This window comes from Muntiacus reevesi, chromosome 15, assembly GCF_963930625.1.
Source record: "Muntiacus reevesi chromosome 15, mMunRee1.1, whole genome shotgun sequence".
NCBI classification, from domain to species: Eukaryota; Metazoa; Chordata; class Mammalia; order Artiodactyla; family Cervidae; genus Muntiacus; species Muntiacus reevesi.
In genome coordinates this window covers 3,074,926-3,087,358 of record NC_089263.1, presented here as the reverse complement: position 1 = coordinate 3,087,358, position 12,433 = coordinate 3,074,926, and the positions used below count along the sequence as shown (strand labels likewise).

The 12,433-nt window shown below is 43.8% G+C and overlaps 1 protein-coding gene across 3 annotated transcripts in view; it reads left to right on the top strand.

Annotated features, from left to right (window-relative positions):
• GABRB3 (gamma-aminobutyric acid type A receptor subunit beta3) overlaps positions 1–12,433 on the top strand; it is a 270,888-nt gene that overhangs the window by 180,008 nt on the left and 78,447 nt on the right. For all 3 annotated transcript variants that reach the window (XM_065906527.1, XM_065906526.1, XM_065906528.1), the window contains one exon: positions 5,542–5,762. In XM_065906527.1, the coding sequence (XP_065762599.1) occupies positions 5,542–5,762 (221 nt within the window). Of the gene's footprint in view, positions 1–5,541; positions 5,763–12,433 lie in introns of those variants that run through there.

The window sequence follows — 12,433 nt, the reverse complement described above, 5'->3', positions numbered from 1 at the left end:
ATGAATCAGTCATATATATAAATCCCTTCCCTTCTGAACCTCCCTCTCCTCCGACCACCCCACCCCTCTTGGTCATCACAGAGCACAAGACTGGACTACTTGTGTTATTTAGCAACTTCCCACTAATAACCTATTTTATACATGTATACTATACTATATATGTCAATATATATTTATACTATGTATGTCAATGCTACTTTCTCGAATCATCCCAACCTCACCTTCCCCTGCTGTGCCCACAAGTCTGTTCTCTACTAGGTTCATCAGTACCATTTTTCTGGATTGTATATATATGCGTTATTATGTGATACTTGTGTTTCTCTTTCTGATTTACTTCATTCTGTATAAGAGGCTCTAGGTTCATCTACTTCCCTACAACTGACTCAAATTCGTTCCTTTTTCTGGCTAAGTATATTTTATTCTAAAAATGTACCAAAACTTCCTTATCCATTCATCTGTTGATGGATGTCTTGGTTGCTTTCATGTCCTGGGTATTGTAAATAATGCTGCAGTGAATATTGGGGTATGTGTATCTTTTTCAATTATGGTTTCCTCAGGGTGTATGCTCAGTAGTGGGACTACTGGGTCATATCTTAGATTTATTCCTAGTTTTTTAAGGAATCTCCATACTGTTTTCCATATGACTGTATCAGTTTACATTCCCACCAACAGTGCAGAGGGTTCCCTATTCTCCACACCCTCTCCCGCACTTACGGTTTGTAGAATTTTGATGATGGCCATTCTGATTGGTATGAAGTGATAATTTATTACAGTTTTGCATTTTCATTTCTCTAATGACAAGTGATGTTCAGCATCTTTTCATGTTTATTGGCCATCTTTATGTCTTCTTTGGAGAAATGTCTGTTTAGATCTTCTGCGCATTGTTTGATTGAGTTGTTTGTTTTTCTGATGTTGAACTATATGAGCTGCTTGTATATTTTGAAGATTAACCCTTTTTCAGTTGCTTTGTTTGCAACTATTTTCTCCCATTCTGAGGGTTTTCCTTTCATCTTGTTTATTATATCTTTTGCTGTGCAAAAGCTTTTATGTTTTATTAGGTCCTAATTGTTTATTTTTGTTTTTATATCCATTAATCTAGGAGGTGGTTCAGAGAGAATCTTACTGCTATTTGTTTACCCAGTGATTTTAATGAGCTGTTGTGTTTGTATGCCCAGTCACTCAGTCGTGTCCAACTCTTTGTGGCCCCATGGACTGTAGCTTACCAGGATCCTCTGTCCTGGGAATTTTCCAGGCAAGAATACTGGAGTGAGTTGCCATTCCCTATGCTAGGGTATCTTCCTGACCCAGGGATCGAACCTGAGTCTCTAGTGTCTCCTGCAGTGGCAAGCAGATTCTTTACCACTAGCACCAGCTGGGAATCCTGATGAGCTATCATAGTTTGAACCAACTCAGACTGAAAAACGCACATTTATGCATCATACCCTAGAGAGTCCCAGTTCTCAGTGGCCTGGAGAAATCTGGATGAAGATACACTTGCATCTTCCCTGTCCCCTGTCACTGCCTGACCTCTCTCCACTAAATCCCATCTCCTAGGAAACCAATGCTTTTAATCAGGGCCTCCCAAATTCCTGGTGCCAGCCTCATTCAGTGGTTGGACTTGGACCTAAAGAGAAGGCTGAGTGCTGTCAGGGTGGACTGTACCTGAGTCCACCTCCAATGCTAAGGTCAAAGACCAAAAGCTTACTTCCCTACCTCTACCTTAGGTTCGCTGAGGAGTTCATGATTCCCGCTTTCCACCTCTAGCCCACTGCCATCTAGATCTCTGTGGATTCCTGGAGTTGTACAGTCTCAAAGTCTCTTCTTTTTCTGAGAACAGACTCAAATCCACTGCTGGCAGACTTGCCAGTCAACACAGATTGCATCTCCTCATGGCTGTGTTCTTTGATCTAGGACAGATCACTCCAAATCCGGAAAGCAACAATTTGCCTGGGACCCCTTGGAGGAAACAGACCTTCACAAGGCGTCTGTCTACAGAGAGCTGTACTAAGTGTCTGCAGGATGAGGGGCTTTAGTGGTACCATAGTTCTTATTACTTCCCTTTGAAAAAAAATTCCTGGAGAAGGAAACGCTTCCCACTCCAGTGTTCTGGCCTGGAGAATTCCACAGACTGTAAAGTCCATGGGGTCACAAAGATTCTGACATGACTGAGCAACTTTCACTCACTTGAAGAAAGCTACTGTACATGCTGCACCCTCCCCTCTTGGGGACGTCTTTGCAGACCTCGCCCACCGGGCTGGTTTCTTTGTGCTGCTCGGAACCCCAGCAGAGCTGAGAGGCTGAGCGCCATCCTAGCAGGAGATGGCCTCACCTTCAAATCCCAGTTCCCCCAGTTGCTTGCGTAACTGGGGGTGGGGGGGCAAAGTGTATGAGCTCTCCAAATTTTTCTTTCTTCATTGATTGGGGATGGTAATGAGAACAACAGCAATCCCTGCCTTGTATTTAATTAAGATGATCTCGCTTAAGGCCTGTTTGTTGTCATCAGAACATGTTAGCTGCTGCTGACGGTGTGAACACTGTTCCCTAACACCCCTCGCAGGAGTCAGCGCCATGGCCCCACAGCTGCCCAAGAGAGCAGAGGGGGCTTGTACCTGGGCAGTCATCTCTCCTTTATCCGCCTCTTGTTTCTCTGCAGGAGAATGAGGTGAGATGCTGACTAGTGTCCCGCTGAAGTCACCGTGCCCTTGCTTTCCAAGGCACAGCCCGTGCAGCGGATTTGCATTTAAGTGCTGCTACTTTTTATCCCTGTGTTTCCTAAGCTCTCCTGTGCCTCAGTCCACTCAAGTCAGTCAGCAAACACCCAAGGCCAGAGCTGAGAGGTGCTGCTGATGCTGTGGAGAGCAGCAGAACTCAAAATTAGACCCTGCTCTGAGCTTGCAGGCTGAGTGACAGCTGGGCTCCCAGGGCCAGCTGATGCATGGAGGCGCCTCCACCCTCATGGCAGCCCCCGTGAGCACCAGCTGGAACGGAGCTGGGAGAGCGGCGCTAGACTTCACGACTCAGGCGTAGGATGAGGGCTCAGAAACCAGGAGAGAAACAGATGAAACTCTTCTGTTTCAAAAGAATGCAATTCAGAGAGTTATATTTAAATTGAAAATCCTTTAGCTGCTCCTGCTAATTTACCTCAATCTTGTTATGCCACCAAAACTATGCATGCTTCACTTAAAATGCATCACCTACATTTACTGATGTTATGGTAGTGCTGGGACATGATTGTGAACTTTACAGGCCCGCTCACATCCTGAGGGTCTGCATCAAGCCTACTACATGTGGCTTGCTAACCAACATCCCTTTTCTCTGTCCACCCTCATCACCCTCCAACAGGATCTCCCACTCACTGAGGGTTTTGCTCACCATCCTTTTTACCCACTGAACTCACCATTGCAAAACTGATCTTCCTCACCCACAGCTTTGAATTTAAAGCATAGGTTTTATTATTATTATTCGGGTATGGCAAGGCCAACAGATAAGGAGACAACTCTCATTGAAAAGAGAGTTTGTCACCAACAGACACCAAGAGGAGGAGACATGTTAAAGCATGAGAAATCAAAACCTAAAAGACATGGTTGATACACGTGGTTATATCACTTGCTGCTTAGAAACCTTCAGTGGTCCTTGGCTTTGGAGTCAGTGTTCAAGTTTTTCCACTTTCTGGTCACTGCTGCAGTCCAGTCTTGCCCACCACTCTATACTTTCCCCCTCTTGCACCCCATGTTCCAGCAAAACTGCACTCCTTGGGGGTTTCTCATCAGTTCTGTAAAATCAACAGTCCTTGTGTGACTTTTCATTCCCCTACCTTGTGTCTGGCTGACCAGGGCTTCAATAACACCTGCTTTGTGAGAATTTTTAATTGGTGGTAGGACTTTCTGTGTGTATGGGGGCTTCACACAATTAATACCAGGCACAGACCTTTGCCATGAAAGTGAGGAGGAAAAAATGCCTGTGTTTCTTCACATCCATTCAAATGCTAACTTTCTTTCTAGTTGCAATAAAGTTTCAATAAAGGTCTTCCCTGGTGTCTCAGACAGTAAAGAATCTGTCCTCAATGCAGGAGTCTTGGGTTTGCTCCCTGGGATGGGAAGATCCCCTGGAGAAGGAAATGGCAACCCACTCCAATATTCTTGCCTAGAGAAGTCCACGGACAGAGGAGCCTGGTGGGGTACAGTCCATGGGGCTGCAAAGAGTCGGTCATGACTGAGCAAGTATAAATAGAATTAAAAAATATAACAAAAAGGGCTCCTCAGGCTTTTTGCAATGTTTGCTTCCCTCTCTCTGATTTTTTATGGGCCCTCTAGCTTACACTTTCTTTTGTCCATAGTTGCGAAGCATGTATTGGTTCTGTCACCTCCCCGTCTGTGACGGCACCTGGAGAGGAGCGCAGGTGTGCTTTGTCATTCTGGAGGCTCCTCTGCTCCAGCACTCTTGTGACCAGCGACAGTCATTGACATGGGCAGCTCTGAGAACTGCCCTGTGAGGTGGTGAGAAGAACTGGATGGAATGTCAGGAGACCCATGTATGAGATAGATTCTTCAGCTGGTTTGCCGTCTGCCCCTCACTGCCTGCAAAGCAGATGTGCTCCTGCCTGTAACAACAGTGATTTCTTCTTCCCTGGCTGGAGAGTTTATTGACTCCTTGGGATTTTCAGACTGGATCCTTCCACGATGCGGTTCAGGATGTCCCATGACCATGACCAGATTTTTAGACCTGATCACTCTGGACTTGAACAATGATTGCCAAAAAGAATAGAAATTTTAAAATAGAATTTCCATGCTTGGCCTCTGATTTGTCTTTTTCCCCCACTTTCTTATTGCACTAACTACTTTCCAAAACAAAAACATGGGGTCGTCTGCCTGTTTTGCTGCTTACTTTGTGGGGCTGGCACCTAGTCTAGTGCGTCCTCCCACATCCGGCTTTAGTCCTGTTTTCTCTAAGTATCTTCCTCTAGAGGTGATGACTTGGCCCAATTAGTGTGTGGCAATGGCCTTGGCAATCTAGAAGGAGAGGGAAATGTGACACGTGACGCAGAGATCTCACGCAGGTCATCCTGTCCCCAACTGGTGGCTTTTTCTAGAGGGTTCCATTTACAGCTGTGTGGAGGGTGGAAGGAAGGAGAGGAAGAGTCTAAACTGCTGAGAGTTTGTAGCCAGGACTGGCCTCTTGTTGGCTGCCCAGGCATAGGTATGCTTGGTGGGAGGAGCAGGACCTAGACTAATGCCCAGGTTCCCTGCCAGCTCTCTAATTTTATGATGACTTTTTTTTTTTTTTGGCTTTTATTTCTAGGGTGTCTCTTAAATGCCAATTTGTCTAGTCTGCTTCTTACCTAAATAAAACAGAGTACTTATAGACATGATGTATACCTGTTAAAACTAGTATTTGCATTTACAAGAAAGCAACCACTGCTTCCTAACCCTGTCCGAAAATAACCCATTTCTCGTGGATTCCAACCTGAGTTGGGCTCGTTATGGAGGAAACTTGCCTGTGGCTGAGCACAAACTCCTTTTTTCTTTTCTTTTTCTCATCCAGGATTACACCTTGACCATGTATTTTCAACAATACTGGAGAGATAAAAGGCTCGCCTATTCTGGGATCCCTCTCAACCTCACGCTGGACAATCGAGTGGCTGACCAGCTCTGGGTGCCTGACACATATTTCTTAAATGACAAAAAGTCATTTGTGCATGGAGTGACGGTGAAGAATCGCATGATCCGCCTCCACCCCGACGGGACGGTGCTGTACGGGCTCAGGTCTGTCTGCCCCGCGGGCTGGGTTCATGGGTGCATGGCACGCTGGCCTTGAGTTTCACTGGAGTTGATTATAGTAAGTGAGGCCATGTCCTCCGATTAATTAAGAGACATCCATGAAACATTCTGAACTCTGAAGAAGAAGAATCTTATAAATCTAAGATTTGGAGCATTACTATTACTATAAAGCAAGGCTGTTTTTCAAGCAAGTGAAAAACAGCCTGCTTGGATTGAGTTGATATAATTGGGCTGTAAGAACAGATTCCCTCAGGATGGATTTCCCATAGCATAACCAGAAAGACCTATAATTAATATCACCTTCATACTTTAGAGGCTTTCAGTAAAGTTTCCTAAAGCCATTTGCAGAGTTGAAAAAAAGGTCTACGTGTGCTGACATAAAATATGGTCTCCACAGAGCTTTATGAGGTGGTGCCACCAATATTTATGGGGATGAGTAAATATGAGGCTTCCTGGTGAGAATAACCTCTCGCCAGGTCTCATAATGAAGTCACGTGAATTCGGAAACCAGACTGTTTGTTGTCTGGAACTCTGAGGAGTCCCTGGGCTTCCCGGTTATCCTGGAAGCCGCCAAGCCTTCCCGTGATTCTCCCCCACTGCTGGTTGTTAGTAACTTTGACTTCCACCGCATGGTGAACTTAGCAATCCGTGTCTCTCGTGTTGACTTAGCACTGGTTTTTGTTTTGTTTTAGAGTGAGTGTGTCTGCATCACACTCAGGAATGGGGCACAGGTGGTTATCTTGGAGCAAAGGTTTATCCAGAATGTTGTGAATCTTCCGTTAAAATTTAATCTGTTTATGGCTGCGCTAGGTCTGTGTTGTGGCCCACGGGCTTAGTAGTCGCAGCTTGTGGGCCCTAGAGCATGCGCTGAGTGGTTGTGGTGCATGGGCCTAGCTGCCCAGCAGCATGTGGGATCTTAGTTCCCAGGCCAGGGGTTGAACCTGGGTCCCATGCATTGGCAGGCAGATTCTTAACCGCTGCACCACCAGGGAGGTCCCTGTTGTGAATCTTTGACTAAGACTCCAACAGGGCTAAAGAGTAATCATAATAATGTATATTTAAATCCATACCACTGTGAATTTTAGTGCTTTGGGAAGAGTAAAGGGAATTATTTAACACTGCCTTAATTGGAAAACATGACTTCCTCAAAACACCAGTATATAGAATGAGAGTTGGAATTTTAGCAAAAATCAGACTTAACTGTAAGAGAAAAAAGTGGCACATATCAACTAAGCCATGGTGTTACTCTAAAAAGAATCTAGATAATGTTTCCTTGGGATATTTTCAGCATTTTGTACTTTTGCCTGAAAGTGAGAGATGTGGTTGAAAAGTTTTGAAATTCTGACAAGTTAAAAAATTGGTTGTTCAAAAGATTATCCAGAGGCCATGTAAGCATAAAATGGGCAGTCATGTCCTTCATTTACCTGCCCTCCCTCCCCAAAAATGTGGATAGAAATATGTGAGTGTGTGCATGAGAGTGTGTGTATGTGTGTGTGTGCGTGTGTGCAGTGGGGGCGAAGCATAGGAAGCAGATATCAATGAAAACTAGGCTAGGCCTTCTTGGTTTCTAGCTGCTTGGGTTCTCTCCATTTTTATTTTTGTGTTGTTTATTTTCTCACCGGGATTAGAGTACATTTAGTGTGTCTAAGAAGAAAGAGGTTTCACTCTGTTAGGACAGACTCCGAGTCCACTCAGATCGCTTTAACAGACGCCCACAGCAGACACTTATTTCTCACTCTCTGGAGGTTGGGAGTTCAAGATCAAGGTGCCGGCAGCTAGTGTCCAGGGAAGGCCTGCGTCTTCAATCATGCCAGGAGCTTTCTCACTGTACCTTCACCTGATGGAAGTGCTGTGGGGTCTCCTTTATAAGAACACCAATCCCATCATGGGCCCCACCCTCATGAACTAAGCCTTCACGTTCCGATACCACCTTTGGGTTCAAATATGAATTTGAAGGAACATAAACATTTGAACCATAACAGACAAGATGATACAATATGAATGAAAGAACTGTAATTAATTTCTAAACTCCATTTGAAAGTGTTGGATTTCACACCATAAAACAGACAAGATAAGAAAAACCAAGAGATTAAAACTATGTAACAGTTAATACTCTGACTGTAAATTTTAATGTAGAATTTAAATAATAATGTAATAATAAGCTATGGGATCTTTTTAATAGTAAACTTTTTACAATTACCTAGAAAAACTCTGGTGAAATTACTCCAGCTGAGCTATTTAAAATCCTAAAAGATGATGCTGTTAAAGTGCTGCACTCAATACATCAGCAAATTTAGAAAACTCAGCAGTGGCCACAGAACTGGAAAAGGTCAGTTTTCATTCCAATCCCAAAGAAGGGTAATGCTAAAGAATGTTCAAGCTACCATACAATTGTACTCATTTCACATGCTAGTCAGGTTATGCTCAAAACCTTCAAGCTAGGCTTCAACAGTACTTGAAACAAGAACTTTCAGATATACAAGCTGGGTTTAGAAAAGGCAGAGGAACCAGAGGTCAAATTGCCAACATTTGTTGGATCATAGAGAAAGCAAGGGAACTCCAGAGAAGCATCTGTTTCATTGACTACATGAAAGCCTTTGACAGTATGGACCACAACAAACTGTGGAAAGCTCTTATAGAGATGGGAATGCCAGACTACCTTACCTGTCCTCTGAAAAACCTGCATATGTGTCAGGAGTCAACAGTTAGAACCTTACATGGAACAACTGACTGGTTCAAAATTGGGGAAGGAGTAAGACAAAGCTGTGTATTGTCACCCTTTTTGTTTAACTTATACGCAGAGGCTTCCCAGGCGGTGCTGGTGGTAAAGAACCTGTCTGCCAGTACAAAAGACGTAAGAGACGTGGGTTTGATCCCTGGGTCAGGAAGATCACCTGAGTAGGAAATGGCAACCCACTCCAGTTTTATTGCCTGGGGAACCCCATGGACAGAGAAGCCTGGCAGGCTGTAGTCCATGGGGTCACAAAGAGTTGGACACAACTGAAGTGACTCAGTATGCATGCATGCAGAGTACATCATGTGAAATGCCAGGCTGGATGAAGCCAAGCTGGAATCAAGATTGCCAGGAGAAATACCAACAACCTCAGATATGCAGATGATGTCAGTCTGATGGCAGAAAGTGAAGAGGAACTAAAGAGCCTCTTGATGAGAGTGAAAGAGGAGAGTGAAAAAGCTGACTTGAAACTCAACATTCAGAAAACTAAGATCATGGCATCTGTTCCCATCACTTCATGGCAGCTAGATGGGCAAAAGGTGGAAACTGTGACAGATTTTATTTTCTTGGGCTCCAAAATCACTGCAAACGGTGACTGAAGCTATGAAATTAAAAGATGCTTGCTCCTTGGAAGAAAAGCTATGACCAACCTAGACAGCATATTTAAAAGCAGAGACATCACTTTATTGACAAAGGTCTGTCAGTCAAAGCTATGGTTTTTACAGTAGTTATGTATGGATGGATGTGAGAGTTGGCCATAAAGATGGCTGAGTGCTGAAGAATTGATGCTTTTGAACTGTGGTGCTGGAGAATACTCTTGAGAGTCCCTTGGACTACAGGATTAAACCAGTCAATTCCAGTGGATATCAACCCTGAATATTCATTGGAAGGACTTATGCTGAATTTGAAGTTCCAGTATTTTGGCAGCCTGTTGCAAAGTGCCAGCTCATTGGGAAAGATTCTGATGCTGGGAAAGGTTGAAGGTAACAGGAGAAGAGGGTGGCAGAGAATGAGATGGTTAGATAGCATCCATCTAACTGACTGACTAACTGACTCAAATGGATAGGAATTTGAGCAAACTCTGGGAGACAGTGAAGAACAGGGAAGCCTGGAGTACTGCAGAACTTGGGGTAGCAAAAAGTTGGACAGGACTTAAGGACTAAACAATAACAACAAAAGTGAAATTTACATTCATTACACATCTCAAATAGCCTCTTAAATCAGTAAATGGATTTCCAGATCATAGCTGTTTTTATTCAAATGGACTTTACAGGGGGCTCAGTGTTCAAGAATCTGCCTGCCAAGCAGGAGATATGGGTTGAATTCCTGAATCTTCCTGAGTCAGAAAGATCCCCTGGAGAAGAAAACAGCAACCCACTCCAGTATCCTTGTCAGGGAAATCCCATGGACAGAGGAACCTCGTGGGCTACAGTCCACGGGATCACAGAGTTGGACATGACTTAGCAACTGAAGAACAATAGATCTCAATATGGACTACCCTGGTGGCACAGTGGAATGAATCTGCCTGCAATGCAAGAGATGTGGATTCTATTCTTGGGTTGGGAAGATCCCCTGGAGAAGGAAAGAGCAACCCCCTCCAATATTCTTGCCTGGGAAAACCCATGGACAGAGGAGCCTAGTGGTCTTCCATCCATGGGGTCACAAAAGAGTCAGACATGACTTAGTGACTCAACAACAAATGTCAATATAGCCCCTAGATATTTATTTAGAACCTCATATTTGTTAAACAATTCTTACATGTGGAGCTATACAGGCTGTCAGAAAGGAAATTAAATAACAGACCATTTTCCATATGTGTTTATCAGCTGTAATGTCCTATCTAAATTCCTTTGAAACTAGCTAATCTAGAAATTTCTGCCTTCAGTTTAAAAAAACACACATAGCTATAGAAATTAATTTGAAAGTGAAATAATTTGAATTTTTGGACAGAAGGCACATTAGTGCTTGAAAATACTGGCAATTTTATTAAATTCATCTAAATACATATTCTGTGTTATTCTGTGTGAACTGAAGTGCCATTTATATATTCCGTAAGATAGACTCAGGCACACTATATGTATTGTATATTTTGATAACATAGTATGGGTGTCACCCTCCATCCTCCCCTTGGTGGGGTTTCCTAACTTCCCGCTCTTCTCCTTTTACTGTTGTACTCTCTGGGTCACGTTGGTGACATGGCGAGAAAAAGATGGCCAGTGTTTGTATCCTTTTAGCAAATAGGTCTACCAGTGACTGGTCCTGGAGCGGGTCTGGTGCAGCTGAGAACTTGAGTGGATTAAACCCCACAAGGAGGTTTATGGAGCACTGGGCTTGTCAGTCTCCTGCGTGTAAAATACTGCTCTTGAAGGCTCAACCCATCAGAGATTACATCCCTACTGGCTGTGTCCTGAGAAGCTAGTTGACCTGACTGTGTCCCTGGGACCTTAAGCTTGAATTCTTCTTTCCTTTGGAAACTGGGATTGGCCTTCACCTCGAGTATCCTGCAGTTGCTCAAGCTGGTAGGTTAGTCACCATTACCTCCTCTGGGCTCCTTTCCCCAGATGTGTCCAGCCATCACAGCAGAAGATCAACAAGGGCTTTTGCTTTATCAAGAGTAGAAGAGGATCTCTGGCTGGGAATGAGCTCTCCATGATGTGGGTTCGTATGTCATCTCAGAATTATTCTGGGAAGTCATTAATCCACTACTCTGATGACTGCAGAAGTAGTCAGTGGCTGGTCACAAAGATGCTGGCGAGCGATCACATTCATGTAGTGATAAAAGGTTGTTTTAAATCATGAACTCCTTTTCAATGACTCTTACAGCCCCTATGTATGAAACTTGGGCTGATACTACCTTGAGATTACCTGTTTGGCTCAGCTGAATGAGACAATGAACCAAACCTCTTATACTCATCACATCACCCGATGGGGTAAGGTAATGCTCTGAATAGGGCATACGTGCCATCTTAAAATAAGACTTGGGCTGTTGGAAAATCTCCTTTGAGGAGCCAAACCTTTTTAGAAACTAGGAAGATCTTGGCTGCCCAGAGGCTCACACGGCTTGATCCTGTTCCTGTGATGACGTTTCCATTTCCTTTGGTGCCAGGCTGAAGTTTCCTTGCTGTCTGTCCCTCTCCTGTCTTCCCATCTTCTTTTTCAGGTCAACCTTAAGGTGATTGCCTTATGACATTGAATATCTTACCTGAACCACTGAGAGTACTTTGTGGTATGATCTTTTCTTCTGGCCATGAAATTTTGTGTATTGGACCTTTTTTCCTGATGCTTGGAGTTAGTAATGGTTTCATAAAATAGTACTTGACTGTCTCTGAAAAGACCCTGGGAGTCTGAGGTTGAATCATCTTCATCAAAACAGTGTAGCCATGTTGCGCCTGAGAAGCTGACTGCAAAATTTATTGGAAAATATCTTGTGAAATTCCTACTTGCTGTTGAATATGACTTGAAATTGTTAAAGTTGCCATTCCTGTACTTAGAAAGTTCATGCAGTGTTAAAATGAACCTAGAACTTATTTCAGGAGATTCAAATTAAGTCATCTAACTGGTTTGACTGCTATCTTTTTCCAAAACTGTATTTTATAGGGTGGTTCTGGCCAAACACCTTTTTCTCCCAGGAAAGCTGTAAGCCCACACAATTAATAACTTCCCTGGTGGCTCGTATGGTAATGAATCTGCCTACGATGCAGGAGACCCAGGTTCGATCCCTGGGTTGGGAAGATTGCCTGGAGAACGGAATGACAGCCCACTTCAGTCTTCTTGGCCTGGAGAATCACACGGACAGAGGAGCCTGGCTGGCTACAGGCCATAGTGTTGCAAAGTCAGACAGGAATGAGCGAGTCACGCTTTCACTTTCACAGAATTAATAAGGCTTATATGATTGGAGTGCAGGTGTGTTTAACTCCCAAGC